At 42.1% G+C, this 15730-nt stretch overlaps 1 protein-coding gene across 3 annotated transcripts in view; it reads right to left on the reverse strand.

Annotated features, from left to right (window-relative positions):
* lactbl1b (lactamase, beta-like 1b) overlaps positions 1–9287 on the reverse strand; it is a 17336-nt gene extending 8049 nt beyond the window's left edge. The window contains exons 1-5 of one of the 3 annotated variants that reach the window (XM_053868876.1): positions 5887–5941; positions 5727–5793; positions 3529–3700; positions 1897–2003; positions 225–382 (exon numbers count right to left, since the gene is read on the reverse strand). In XM_053868876.1, coding sequence (XP_053724851.1) covers positions 225–382; positions 1897–2003; positions 3529–3700; positions 5727–5786 — 497 coding nt within the window. In that variant the 5' untranslated portion in view covers positions 5787–5793; positions 5887–5941. Of the gene's footprint in view, positions 1–224; positions 383–1896; positions 2004–3528; positions 3701–3788; positions 4045–5726; positions 5794–5886; positions 5942–9124 lie in introns of those variants that run through there. The other 2 variants (XM_053868875.1, XM_053868877.1) reach the window with 2 other exon arrangements.
* Positions 9288–15730: the final 6443 nt, after the last annotated feature.

Genomic DNA, 15730 nt, shown 5'->3' on the forward strand with positions numbered 1-15730 from the left:
GACAGACAGGCAGGCAGACAGACAGACAGACAGACAGACAGACAGACAACAGATAGACAGACAGACAGACAGACAGACAGACAGGCAGGCAGACAGACAGACAGACAGACAGACAGACAGATAGACAGACAGACAGACAGACGTCTTCCTGGTGGCACACACCAGGACATACCAGGTTGACTTGCCTGGTGTTGAAAGTACAAGCGAAGAAGGGGTGGATTTACCTGTAAATAGTGTACTCGTTGGGTGGGCCTGATAGTGGGTCACTGCCGTTCCTCTTCCCAAAGTTACCAGTCCACAAAACTGTGTCGTTTAAGATCACAATGGCTGAAAGACCGGGGAGGCTGACTGGATTGATGGTCTGCCGCAGCAAAACATCAACCTGGGAGATGAACAGGTCATCATGAGATAGAATACGACAGTTTTAACACAACTATATTCATGGACTCAACATGTTGTTTATGCTGTAAATGTGTTTGCTGAGAGGTGGTTTGGAAGGTCGAGGCTGGACACACTCTTTTGTTTCCTCCTGGAGTCTAGAAGCATGCTATATAGCAGAAAATGAATGATCGAATGGGTTTTTGTACACAATAGGTGCTATGCTCGAACAGAAGAATCCTCCTGCTTTTCTTGTTTAGTGCCTTTTACATAGTTAATAAAACCAAATACTCCAATTGTAAAATTGCCTTCAACTTACTGACCTGACACGTAATGAATAGCGCCTCCAACATAACATACAGAAAAGTTGTTTTTTTTTTTATTCTTTACAGATGCGGTATTCTATCTTCTATATGCAGTAGCTGCTCAGGGAAAGGCTCGCAGTACTGGTCAGTCATCCATCATGGTGATGGTGTCAAGCTGAGCTCATATGAAGCCATGTGACACTAAATTTATCATCTGCCACATCTGTCTGCAAGAAAAGTAACCGAAAAATAAAATGTTGGTAATGGAACATCTGAACCTCAGGCACAAACACTGACTGCATAGAAAGGTCAGGCATTTAGTGTCTACTCTCTGAGAACATACAAAAACGATTCTTGGGTCGACACAAGCCACAGGAGTAATGATGTAACTAGCAAATGCCAACAATTATATCCTAATTTTGCGGCCTCTGAAAACCTTGCAATACTGTGTCATGATGCCTCATCTACCCATCACTATCCAATATTATTGGCCTACCAACATTGTTGCCCGAACAGTTGCAATAATACATTAAGTTAGTTATATATAAATATAACTATACTGTAACTATATAAATATGCATTAAAATGTATATGTACTGTGTTAATTCCGTGACAGGGGATCTGTGATGTGGCCTAAATAATTCTGGGTAAAAACATCTGAATGTATCGGTATTGATGTCTGACGATAGGTATATTGACAAATTGTGGATTACAATAAGACAACTTGGGTTATGGTCTTTAAAATTTGTGGCCCTTATTCCCAAAAGCTTCACCAGTCCTGACTGTGTCTGGATGAAGATTGGTGTAAAAAGAAAAAAAATCGCTCCCTTGATCAACGAAAAAGTTAGTATTCAACCCACGTCACAAATGAATGAGCTGCGTATGCAAATATCTATGCGTTAAATATTGATATAGACAACTTCAAATATCAAGACAATATCACACAATCGATAACTGTGATATTTCAGCAAAAATATCGATGAAAAAGCATTGCAACGTGTGAGCTTATTGATATTTTCTTACTGCCCTAGTGTACTGGTGAACTTGGTTTCCTGAAGCTCAACCTTCTGCCTGTCACATCTCGCTATCATCCACCAGACTTTAATCTCCTTCTGTCAACTGTAACAGCATTTGGTGTGGAGGATTACCGTCGCCTGTAAAGTTACCCGCAATTGAAAAGGCAGTATTAAGAAGCAACGCAGGAGACTCTCACCTTTTCCAGGGCCTCCTTCAGGCTGGGGATTGGATGCTGTAGCGGCAGCGGCTCAGGGAAGCGGGGACACATTGTCTCGGACTTGGCATTGCGACTCATTTCTTCATCTTGGCAGTATATGAGAGGACAACAAAAGGAGAAAGGATGAAGCAAATGGGAACTCTGTGACATACTGTCCGCCGAAGACCTTGGTATAGAATCTCATCCGCCACTCGCTTGGGGTTTAATAAATCCCGATGCATGCAAACAGATCCCTGTGGATATCAACACGATGGCATACTGCTCTCATGTAGAAAGAGACGCTTGTTTTTCTCATTTTGAACTTTGCTCCACTCCAGGTCACCGTGTCCTTTCATGATGGAAACGTGTTGCCTAGAGACCTTTCATCCATTTAGCAAGACCTTTTGATTTGAGGTACGTGCAGCGGCTTTTACCTTAAGGAGTTTCTAGGCAGGGGGCCCAGGTCGGTGTTGTCACTAACCTTGATCTAAAGGCATAAAAAGCTCAACAGCAAAAGATCAATTTTGCGAAACGATTCCAGTGGGATCCTCTACTATCTCTCTCAGACGGGGAGGATTTATATTCAAGACCAGTCGAGACAGGAGAAAACTGTTGGAATTATTAAGCATAATCGGTAAAAGAAGGAGTTTTTGTTCAGATTTGTTGTTTCTCTTTTGTCTTTGATACACACCAGGGGTCTCAAACTGATCCACAAAGGAGCCACAGTGGGTGCTGTTTTTTGTTGCTGAACACCTATCAGGTGTATGAAGACTGTTGTTTGTCAGACTGGTGCTGCTAGTTGCAGTTCACCAACGTGTCCTGCACTGACTGCCGCTCACTGGTGGATCAGTTTCAGACCCCTGATATACACTGTCTTGCTCTCGATTTCCAAATATCTTGGTCTTGTCTCAGTCTCAATACCCTCCAGTCTCGATAATGTCTTGGTGTCATTTGGTGTGGCCTTGAATACAACACTAATTCTAACCCTTCAACATGACGATAGCTCACCGTACAGTTAGTTTTAATAGTGACAACTTGCCTGGGAGCCTGGGGAGGAAGGGTGAAGACCGTGAGCTATAAAAACTGGGTTGGTTTATTTCGTTTCTGGTACCATGAAACAATGGAGGCTGGCTCTCAACACACCACGTATGAAGTCAGACAGGAATCATTGATTACCAACCGCTGACACACGTTTCCTTTCTTTGGAAAGCAGAGTTTTGTTTGCTGTTCTGCAGGCAGTCGTGAAGAAATAACTCATAGGTGGTCACAGAATGAGTCCAAGCCTCCCTGCTGTTCGGCAGTCTCCCAATTGAAACCCATTCATTCATGCATTCGGTGGTGACCTGATTTAAACCCTTTCTGCTGGATAAACACAGACAGGCTCAGGATTTTACAAACAGTTGGGGAGGTTTTAGTCTCTTGGATCTATCTGATGTAATTTAAGTGACTAATATATAATAACATCCGAACCCGACATCAAGATTTCCAAAGCATAGTTTAAAGCGGTACTGAATGAATTTATATCAGAACATTCTGACTTCAAGATGCTTCCGTAGTGTCTCGGAAAATACCCCCCCCCCCCTTTATTTTTGTAGCCTGTTTTGTTTCTGAAATTTGATTCTATGGTCTTACCTGGAAGAAATTTGGGCATCTGATATTGCCAAAAGAAGCATCCTGTCATCACCAGCGACAACACCAGGAAGAAGACCAACCCCACTTGGCTCCATTTCACCTTCATCCTCTTGTGTTTGGTGAGTCCTTCAATTTTAACGGTGGTGATGGGGACAGCCAGAGGAGTATGTGGCTGGAAGAAAAGAAAATCACACTGTTGACAAAGCTGTCTCAAAGACTCCAGCTTGGTGTCCTTGTCTACAGCGCTCAGCAGGACTTACCACTTGATGTTTTACCGAGCGAAACCACCAGTTGAATATCCCCTCCTCTCTTACACATTCCTCCACAGGTTAACTCTGAACCTACAGAAATGTCCCGAGCAGGCTTTTCTCAATTGTGGGAGCAAACCATCGCGCAGTGCCATCTCTGCGTTCTCGCTGACTGTGCCGTAATCCACGGCCATCAGCGCCTGGTCCCTCACAATTCAATTTCTTCTTCCGGCAGCCTGGGACTGTTGACATCATAATCCCAGATTTACTCCACCCAAGCGAGCGCGAGGGAAATCTTAATCCCTAATCCCTGTGAATCAATTCACTTCAGCACAGCCTTGTGAAGACCACCAACAAGCCCCATGAGCTGGCAGATATGGGGCTTTTTTTAGATCACATCACTTGGGATGGAGTGGCAGTCTGTGACTTATCACTAGAGAGAGGACTAGTACTGACAGATGACCGCAGGAATATTTTGAGATCTAGATGATTATGAAGGGCCAGAATAGATGCTTCAGTGTCACAAGCCCTTTGTGACACTAACTTCTATGTAGTGTCAATCCCGGAGCGCACCAGAATATGTGCCACACCCACTACATTTAAAAAGGAAAATAGATCTTGTTCATCCATAAGCAGTCTACGGTCTATGAGCCGCGGGTGCAGTGGTGGTGTCTGCGCCGTAGAAAGGTCAGTGGTGCACCTGGCTTAAAAACACAGGAGGATCTCTTCTAAACTAGTTTTGAAAATGGGCTCCAGCATGGAGACTGACTCATGAAACAAACTGGGCAATATTCTAAACATGAATTCTGAACTCCTCACATCTTTTATTGACATTAAAGCGCTGAAAATGTGCTGTTTTCACCCGCGTGTCCAAAGTTCTGACACCACAGCTGGTCTCAGCTGCTTCTTTTCGTCTCTGCTCCTCCAGGAGATCCGCTCTGTGGGCAGAGCTGCGGCCACGCGTGTGAGAACTGTGCATATTGAGCTGTTTAAGATCAATAAAACACCTGTGATTTCATCGGTTTGATGTGACTAGCCTCAATATTTTGTCTCTCTCTCTCTCTCTCTCTCTCTATATATATATATATATATATATACTCTAAATAGCAACTGGCATCCAATGTATTTCAGTGAAGAGAGCTTCCAAATGTCTCCCTGCACATTGCACTCCTCTCCTGCGCTACACAGGAGAGAAAACGTTTTTTACTCCATTGAAACGCTTATACGTCAACATGCAACGCGGATGGCTACCTTTGTCATCAGTATGGGACTCAAAAGTCCATTTTCCCAACATCAATATATTATGCCAAGGGAGTGAGGACGTGTTGATCTATTAATAGACTGTTCAATTACAACTATTCAATAACCTGCAACTTGGAGTTGGTCTCTTAACAGGATTGAGTTAAGTGCACTTTAACTGCAGTATTGCCAGAGTTATGCATGAAATACTGTCCTGTTAATATAGCTAATATGTGAAGGTGGCATTTGTCTTTTTGGCAATTCCATGGAGTTATTATCATGACACTGTAGGATAAATAAAATATCACCTCCTTGTTGAATTATGGAGAGAACATTCGTAGTAGGTTCATCCAGTGATTCATTACTTAAGCATGCTTAATGCTAGATACTATTGGTCAGAGTTAAAGCTCACTGATGCATTTGGATGATTATGGATATGATGATGCCATGTGGGGAAATTAAGTGTGAAATCTGCTGCTGATCCAGGTTGCATAACTTGTATCAACTGTCAAGCGAAGCGCCTTTCACCGCAGTCAAGACTCGCACACACTTCTGTGAGATTAAACTTTCTCTCTCGCATCACAGCAGCTGTTTGTTGGAGTTTTGCATGTGAAAATATGAATAGCACTCTGGTTTTCAACACAATGTTTTTTCGTCAGCTGCATACTGTAAAGTGAAATGTATTTGTTGTGCTGATGCTTTGTTTCGTACCTGAGCTTGAGCCCCGTCCACTGCGGTCTCTCGCAGGACTTTACTTCCACCCTTGCCCATGCTGAAGCTGAAAGAAAGAAATATAGAATCATTCAAACCTTCATAAAATGATATCTGTTTAAGAGGTGTAATTGTCTTCTAGGACTCAGGCAGCACTTAACTGGTGGAGCGAATGCTGCGCCTATCTTTCACTGCGGAGAGAATATTTCTGGGTCCAGAGTCTGAACGGTACTGTCACCAAATCTTTTGAAGGTTTCTAACAAACAGACTCTGGTTATACATTAACTCTTGGCGAGATAATAAAGTACTTTTTGTGTCTTCAAATGTACCAATGTTGGCAGAGTCTTTACCAGACTATACATCTCCATTGTATCCTGGGGCCCTAAAGCATGAAGATTCTGCAAACTTCTCTGAAGATGAAATGTAGTCTGCATTTTATTTTAAAGCAATATCTTACTTAAGTGTTGAAAACATAAAGTGGATTCATCTTGCTTTCGACCAACAAATATTTGTATACTTTTTTTGAGACTGACAGGTTTGTACACAAAGTGCTTGATGGTTGGAGCAGAGTGTCAGTATTCATCAGAAGTCATCAGTATTCTGTGAAGACCTACTGAAAAAAAGTGTTGTGTTTGTCTGGTGTGATTTATCTGTGCACAGGAGGCTTCAAATTAAAGCTGAACTCATGATTGAAATATGAGTTTGCTCAGCAACTTCGCTCAGGCAGTTGCTACGCAGAACCATAATGATCATTTCAACCGTTCCTGCTCAAACTGAGCTCACTGATGCGAGTACAGTGAACATCCGATTGTTCGCATGAGTGAAATAAAAACACAAAAGAGATTGTTGTGATGAAACATGAGGACTCTAGGGTGAAACTTTGCCTCCACTTTTTTTTACTTTTGAGGTACTCTGGGCCTCCCTGTTCCCAGGTACTAGTGATGGGTAGATGAGGTATCATGAAACAGTACTGCAGCGGTCAATGAAACAGTGTCTTAATTTCCAGAGGCAACTAGATGGCGCTCTTGGTTGAGAAATGATGTGAGGTTTCGTTGAATTAGTTGTTCAATTCCAAACATTTTACAGCAGACAGTGCCATCTGGAGGCCTCTGAAAAGCAGGACACTGTGTCATGAAACCCCGTCTACCCATCACTACCAAGTTCCCTCAAACTCCTCATGGTTTGTCTGAGAGCTCAGCGTATTCATATGAAACTTTACCAGCCTCCACACGCCATCTCCAGTAAGCCCTAGGTCATGTTGACATTGAGAACAAGCAACAAGTGAGCGACACATCCTGCTCAAACATTCTGTCCATTCTGACCACAGAACCGTGATATTTCAGAGGGCCCTGATGATGCTTAGCCTCATGTGGTTGGTCTCCCACAGCAGTTTATGCATGATGGAGGTATTGGTGCAATGGACCGGTCTGTCCTCTCTGCTTTGTGATTTTCTGAAGGTTTGAATGAGGAAAATAGGTGGCAACGATCAAATGACCTCGGCGTGCTTCTATAGTCTGAATGTTTGGTTTATAACTGCTGCAGCGCATGCGTGTGCAAGTGTATGTAACACGCTGTGGATTATAAACTCTGGATTTTAATCCTGCGGCAAATGAAAGTGGTGTGCGCCATCATTATTCTCATCTCAACAATTACATCCCTCTCTGCTGCTCCAGGTCACTTGTGCACAGCATGTACGGCAGTATTGAATAGGGAACAGATCAAGGTTCTACAGCGGGGAAAACTAAACAGAAAAGAATGGAAGAGCGAGCGAAGGCAGAAAATCCCAGATTCAGTGGAAAAATACAGCAGAGCAGAGGTGAATGGAAGGGCTTCACCTCTTGCACAGACAAGAGAGCTACGCAGATGTTGACTGTTTGATGATGATCAGCATCAAAGCAAGACTCTACCAGGGAAGTATTGTATGTCTCAACATGGCTGACAGTCCGTCGCCTTGTGAGCCAGGGAGCAGTGCACTCCTCAGTGCACACACGTTGGAAAGCATCACCTGGTTACCCACTCTCTCCCTGATGGAGGTGTTCCACCCTTCAGTTTGTTGCCTAAGTTTGACGATGGTTGAGCTCCTACAATAAATTCATGAATCAAAATGTCCCCTGTTTATCCTGCCGCTGATAATCACTCCATCGTGATCCATTATTTTCATCTTTAGGGCCAATATGTCATTCATTATTATCTCATCTTGTAGTACGATGACAACTCAAAGGGGACCTTGACTCCTCTTCCGTAATCTCACACACCAACAGAGTGGCTTCACCTCAAAATAAAATGTTAAAGATATAACAAGTTGAAGTGTGCAAAGTGGCTGCCTCCTGCGCATCATTGAGTTTGCAGTTTCACAGTTTCAGGAACAGTTCCTCCTAAAAACTCACCTCTCATCTTTCTAGACAATGTTAAGCAGCGGTTAAAGATGCTCCGCCAAGTCTGCCGTGTCATCGATTCTTTCCAGCTCAGATGAAAGTCTGAATGGATCAGGTCGGGGGAATGTATTGTGGAGACTTATTTTTAGGGCTAAATCACTCAGAGATGGATGAACATGGCTCTTTCAGACTGACACCATCAGATAAGGACACGCTCCATCTTGCTAACACTGTAAACAAGTCTTGAACCATGGGTTGCCATACGTGTCTCCTTTAAGATTAGTGAGGTGAAGGTGCTCAGGAAGTGTAGGAAAGTCGCAAACTATGGACTGAGATCAAAACTCAAGAGCTATTCCTTGATGCAGCATGTGAAGCAGAGGTCCGACAAGCTAACACATGCCGTAGCAAAGACTCTGTTGGATGAAAAAAAACTATTGCGTTCAATGCTCTCCACAACCGTAGGTGCGTCAGTATTATGTAATACATAAATCATAATTGTGAAGTCATCCACCTTCACCTGTCTTCATCCTCTGTGTCCTCTTCAAACCCTCCTTTATCACGTCCAAGAACCTCATTACTTGTTCTCCTCCTTTCTGACCATTTGAGTTCTGTAGTTTTATCTTCTCCAAACTGTAAGAACTGTTCCTCTCCGACGCTTGTTTTCTAATCTACCAACCAATGACAGTGTCTTCATCTATGCCGTGTCTAACTCTACTGTCTGCCTTGAGTCAAACACGAAGAAGACATTACTCTACAATGGTTGAATAGACCAAGCAGCAACAGCATTTGGGTGGCTTCAGGAGCCGAAAAATAGTGGTTCATAATTGCAATGCAAAGAATTCAAGATGACATGTTTCTATAAATGTTACTCAAAGAGTGAAGAATATTCTCCTGCACAAGTCTCCGCATGTTTGGAATAATGCTGTGGGTTAGAAGCCATTACGTAAGCCGCTGCGAGTCCATCAGCATCTTCTCTAAGCCAACAAACATCCACCAACACTGACGGAGTCTTTGCACACTCACCTCGGCTCCTGTTCACTCCTGCGCTCTTGTCTTCATCAAACTGACAAAACAAGCATGTTCCGCTTTTGTTCCGTCGCAGTTTGGGAGCAGGAAAAACACGATCTCGACAGATGTTAGTATCATGGTTATGGCTAAATCCTTCTTGAATCAAACCCAGCATTCTGGATTATCCATCGCAGCCATTGGACACATCTGCCATGTCACCAAAATGTGGCCTCTCTGTCGGTGCTGCCGGTGCATGTGTGTGTGTGTGTGTGTTGGGCTGGAGCGCAGAAGGTCAGTGAACAAAACAAAAAACAACATTTTAGCAGCAACAAAAAGATTATTATTTGATACGCATTAAGTATGTTTTAGCTGCATGTTGAGTGCAGTTGTCTGCAGACCTTCGTTCAGAATGAACACAATACAGAGTTGTTCCTCACCAGTGAAGTGTTTTTTTTTATTTTAAAAATCAGCAGTCAGAACATTCCTCACGGATTCCTGTGTAGATCAATACTTGGTGGCTTTAATGGGTGGATGAGGTTTCATGACACAGTGTACTGATTTTCAGTGGCCACCACTGTCTGCTGTTTAATGTTTAGACCAACTAATTCAATGAAACCTCACATCGGTTCTGAACCAAGAGCGCCCTCTAGTGGCCTCTGGAAACGAGGACGCCGTTTCACCAACCCTGTTTCATGAAACCTCATCCACCCGTCATGACTGGTGGTCATAATTGTGGGGAATTCTCATTTTCAACAGCGATGACACGTTGCTATTTTCGCAAAATATGCTCTGCTCTTTATTATCGTTTAATCCAAGACTGTAATAGATGGCGACCATCATGTTGGTTTTGGCTCAGACTGACAGCAGGTCCGACCCACTTATCCCTAATGTTCTCATTTCAATAGTTAAAGCAGGAGTGTGGCTTTGTTACAGCGACTGATGAGCTGAGAGATAAAGGCTGTCCATGACAACCAGGAAGTCAAAATAACACAGCGCTTCTCCAGCCCCAGACGTGCTGCTGACTTTATTTAACACAGCTCCTATATAAGATGGATGGGAAACCAAATTTCCTCAGACTTTTTTGTGCTTTTGCCGCGGCAGGATGAGTCATCCAATAGATTAGATTGAAATTAGATGAGATCAGATTACGTAGTCCAATTTAATTGAATACATTTGCAGACAAAATCAGAAATGTAATTGTCCGTCCAATAGGTAATCTGAAGAAGAACGGCGCCTGTACAAGTGGCAGCCACTTTGCAAGCTCCTGCTCTTCCTGAGCTTTTCAGTCTGCTGTTGTAGTTTGGTCTTGTTTTTGTGTGGCCATGCTGGACCCAACAGGGACGTCGGTAACCTTGCATCTGCTCATTGCTAGCCTGCCATTGTCTTCACTCCGTATCACAGTTAGCATTACATGCTAACCCCATGCCGGTGACGCTACCGACCTAGCTGGTGTTCCCCAGTGCTGAGCGGGGAGGGACAGTATGTAGCTGGGCACTGGAGTGAGGAGGGTACAACGACACGGACTGTCCATCATTGTGGACGTCAGCAATGACAGCCAGATGTACGACGAGCTAGCAGCGCTAGTCCGGTGCGCGAATCAGGCACGATGCTAGCAAGGAGCCATGGCTAGCGCCAGTTGCAACCCTCAAGCTAGACGGGTTCCCGCCCTCATTCTGTGACCTCTCTCTTACTTTGGGCAGCACATCTTGTCCACCCACTGCGATCACTGTAGTGGACTATGACTAGATTCAGCGTTCATTTTAGTATGTTTTTTGTTAGTGTGTTTGCTTTTCTGTTTCTACAGTGTTTCCAGTGTTGATTATGTTGTTTAGTAAGGTTTGTGTTTAATATCTGTTGTGCTCCTGTAACAACTCAAGTTTCTAATCTAATATTATATTATATTATATTATATTATATTGTAGCTAAATCTCTGTAGCATTAATGCAACTGAACTAAATAATCCCTGGTCAGCAGGTGGAGTGTAAAATAATAAACTCACTGTACTTGACACAAGCTTAGTCTAGAAAAAACGGCTGAGCTCCTCATGTTTATTATGTGTTGCTCTCAGCAGCTCCATAACAAGATCAGGGATAATATATCATCCATCAGAGGTCGCAATTGAGGGGAACCGTCTTCCAGGGCCACGAGTAGTAAGAGTTGACGACCAGCAGAGGGCACTGTGCGGCAGCTGTTGAGTCTCTCCCCAGTTCAATTGTTCAGTGCTCTACAGAGTCTAGTCATTTCACCGTTGTATTCCAAACACAAATGGAAAATAAATCAATAGCCAGCATCTACTGAGTCGCCCAATTCTAAATGAATGTTTATGTACTTTAGTCCAACAAATAGTGCAAATGCTTGATATGTTGACACCCAACCCAGTCAGGTAAATGTAAAAGTAAAACACAAAAACAAATACGAGCCTTGTTATATTCATTTTCCTGTTGCCTTTTCCCTTGTTGTCTTTATTAAATAATATAATAATAACAATGATAAAAGTATGTCGCGAGACGCTGAAAATGTTTGAGCATTTACCATCTGCTGCCCAAAGCTGATGCAGTTACACGACTCTACCTCTAGATGCCAGCAGAGCACCGTGATCGAGGGCGATGGACCGACACAAGGCGACTTCTCATTTAGCCATTTATTGTCATCATTGTTTATGAGAAATCGGGTCGGGAATTATTGTGCATACTGTGCAGATCTGGCATTTGATTTTGCTGGCGTGTTTTGCGTGTCGAGCTCTGTCTCATCCGTCCGGGATTTGAAGCGACCGCTGACACAGACCCGCAAGACTTTTCCCTCCGCGATATGAAATGTCGATATCAAATCGATCGTCTCGGTTAAAGATCCCCGCTGCAGCATCGTGAAGTTCGGGATCATCGCCTGCCAACAGTCCAGCGCTTGAAGAGCAAAGAGGAAGGACACATGGAAGACGTTGGAGATGGTGTGGGGTTCAAAACGCGCGCGCGCGCACACACAGGATGCTTTGATAGTGACAGCGTCACACACATGCAAGTATTTGTTGGAGTGAACTTGGAGCTACACACTTTGTTTCATCTGGGCTCTAAATTGGCCCATTAAACCGTTAGAGGGATGTTATTAGAGGTCAATTATCTTTTTTCCTTTTTTTTCTTTTTCAGTCATGGAAAACCGCTTAACTACAGCAAAGAATTGGCTTGTAATCTTCTATTATCTCATGTGAGAAACGTTTTTTTTTAAGTCCAGATTTGTCGACAAAATGTGTGAATTATTATTATTATTATTACTATTATATATATATATATATATATATATATATATATATATATATATATATATATATATATATATATATATATATATATATATATATATATATATATATATATATATATATATATATATATATATATATATATATATATAGTTTACTTTTACAAATTGATAGTTTAAACAACATTTGCTCTATATTCATGAATCTTAAAATAGTTCAAATGTGCTTTACTTTTCAAGGAGCAAAATCAATCATTTAAAATCAACATGATTATTTTATTGAGGAGTAAAATATAAATACACTATAGATTGTATTTTGCTAATCTGCAAGTGATCTAAATATTTTTTAATTAAATTCATATTTTGTCAAATATACTTTTTATGAAACAAACTCTATGATATGGCCTCGATAAATTCAGTATTCAGCTATGTTTCCTCATAGATATGTATCATGTTAAACCTGCCAAAGCAAAATTCAAAATTATATTTAATTTGTTTTCTTCTTCTATGTTTTCTTCTCTCTTGCTTAATTTGAGTATTTATGACCCCAAATTTAATACCACACTGCGTCATTAAAACTGTTTCAGAAGAGCTCAGGGCTCTGATCTGTATCATAAACTGTCAGACTTTTTCCTTCAAGCTTCATTTTGAATTTACTTACCCATCATTTCAATAATAATGTCAAACCTTTGCATGACACTGTGAAGTTACATATTTATTTAATTCCTCATGTATTAACTTTGAAATAAAAAGCAACTATATTTATATCCTCTGGAATGATCAGTGTTTTTTAAAAAGATAGAAATAAATAAATACATTTTCAATCAAATCGTTTTAGAGTAAACTTTTTATTCTGAAGTGTTGTGTTCATACATTCACTCTATTTAATAAGAAAAAAAAACATATTTTTGTAGCCATCAAAAAAAGATAATTGAGTTAAAAAGCAATTATTGAGACATTGATTTTTTTTTAATAAAAAGTGTGAGATGACATCAAATTAATATTTACCTCCAGGCAAAAGTATTTTACAACTGTAACTTTATAACTGTAAGCCATTAGAATTGAAATGATCAATTGTGAGTTATAACTTTATTTTCAATAATTTATTAATATTTGTCTTCAATAGTGTTATTATTAATATTTTTTGTATCATTACATTATTTTCTGTATTTCATATCAGGTTAATCCATAATAATAATAGAATACCCAAGCTCTCAGATATTCTTTTAATAAGTGCTCAACCATTGTCCAAATATGTTTGGATGCTTTGATGATTTTATTTGCAATATGATGCTGCGCCAGTCAACCTTAACTGCCCCAATAGCAAGACATGCATTGCCTCAGATATTTTCAAACCCATCGCACTCACACCCTCCTGCTGTTTCTCACACGCAGAATGCAAACATGGCACGAACAATTAGCCCAAGCTTTTGTCTTCATGCTCATTGACCGTTGCGTGAAAGACTCCTTTTCACCAACTCTCCGCTGACCTCTGACCTATTTCCCTTTCAGTCCAGGGCACCTGGACCCATGGTTCCCGCTAAAACCCACCGCCGCTGTGCCGTCTATGTAGGTCAGAGAGTTGCCCTCAGTGAAGCTGCGTGTGAGAGACTGAGAGAGTATGAGTAACTAACCGCCTGGTCGATGTGGGCCCGAGGAACGTGACATTTAAACTGTCATGGGTCACTTTTTTGATTGAAAAATGGAGGCGATTTTGCTGTCGGAGAAGGTCACATGATGTCATCGTGAGAAACGGAGAAAGCATCATCCGATGATATGAATCTCAGGTTTCTGAGGTCTATATAAAGCTGTGAGGATTTCCTGGAAAAGTAATGTTTAATGGTGTCGACTCATTTTGTACGGTAGGTTCTGGTCTGCAGGAGTCTAACTCAGCTAGGAGAGGCACGGGGGCCAATCCGTCCTGCGCCTCTCAACCACTCACCCACTGTATAAAAATGATTTGCAAATTGAATTCCGTTTACAAAAGCAAGATTCCTGATGAATAAATGAAAACGCCTGACTTTATTCTAGTGAGCGGGAAGGTCACATGGAGCACAGCAAAGTGGTCACGGAGGAGTTGTGGCCCCCGCGGCTTCACAGTCCCTCCATGTCTGTCGATTGTCATTTACACCGTGAATCACTCCGGGTGGTCCATCGATCCCACTGGCCGTCCACCGCTGTCTCAGATGATTCTGTCCAGGCACAGGAGACGGATCGAGTTCATACAGTTTGACACAGATTTAGCAGGCAGCGGCGCCTGGGGGTGTGTGAGGGCATCGATGCCTCCACGCTTCACGAAACATTGCAGAGTTCAGAACTCTGTGTGACCCCTGAGTGGCACTTTCGGTTGCAACCAGCCGTACACCATGGTGAGAGCTGAAGCTGGAGGAGAACAAACTCAGTCCAGCATTCAGTGTTTGCTGTCAAACATGACTCAGGAAGAGACACGACACACACACACTCTCTCGTCTGCCACCAGGGGGCCTTTCACTGCTGCATCCTGTAAAAACAAAAATACAAATCAACCTTTTTCCTTGTTTTTCAAAGGGCAAGTTTTGAGTTTTGTGCAGCATTGAAGACAGAGTGAAGGAGAAAACATGACTGTTCTTCAGCAGTTTGTCCATTTCTCATATATATATATAATCCCTGTCCTTGGTCAGTGCAGTCAACCTGCTCTCTTTGTTTGTTGGAACATTAAAGAAATTAAAACCAGACACACTGAAAAAAAGAAACCTGTCATGAGTCGACCAAATACTGTGCAGAATAAAATAATTTAGAATTTTATTTCATTTCAAGATGGGAGATTCAAATGCGACATCAAGGAAACTAAAGTTTTTTTTATATTTTACTCATTTTTAATGTGGTATCTGTGGGTTCTTTATTCCCCTCTAAGGAACCTGAATTGCGGTTCAGAGAAAAAAGTGGCCCTCCCTCGACATAAATGTTTGATATCTACAGCAGAACATGAAAGCAGGATTCAACAGGAAGCATCTGCGGTCAGGAAGCCACATCAGGAGGCTGACAAGTGAGGAGCCCATGTGAGAACATGAATTCACTCTCGCACGTCCAGCTGACTGGAGACGGCTGGCCGCCTTCACATCTTCACACCAGCCGCACTTGTCAGTGTCCTCCCGGGGATCGAAGACGTGTTGACAGCGATCGATTGCAGTGTTGACGGACTTCTCTGCCTTTTCAGTGGAGGGAAATAAAGACATCAGTCATGGAGGGTTCCTGACCTGAAGGAGGGAAGAGATGTGATCATGGCAACATGTAGACCAGTAGTTGCTGTGATGCATCACTGATATCACGCTCTGTTTAGACTCTTCTGCCCAGCGATGCACTGTTCAATCAGGATACAATTTGTTTGCA

Source organism: Synchiropus splendidus, chromosome 6, assembly GCF_027744825.2.
Source record: "Synchiropus splendidus isolate RoL2022-P1 chromosome 6, RoL_Sspl_1.0, whole genome shotgun sequence".
Taxonomy (NCBI): Eukaryota; Metazoa; Chordata; class Actinopteri; order Syngnathiformes; family Callionymidae; genus Synchiropus; species Synchiropus splendidus.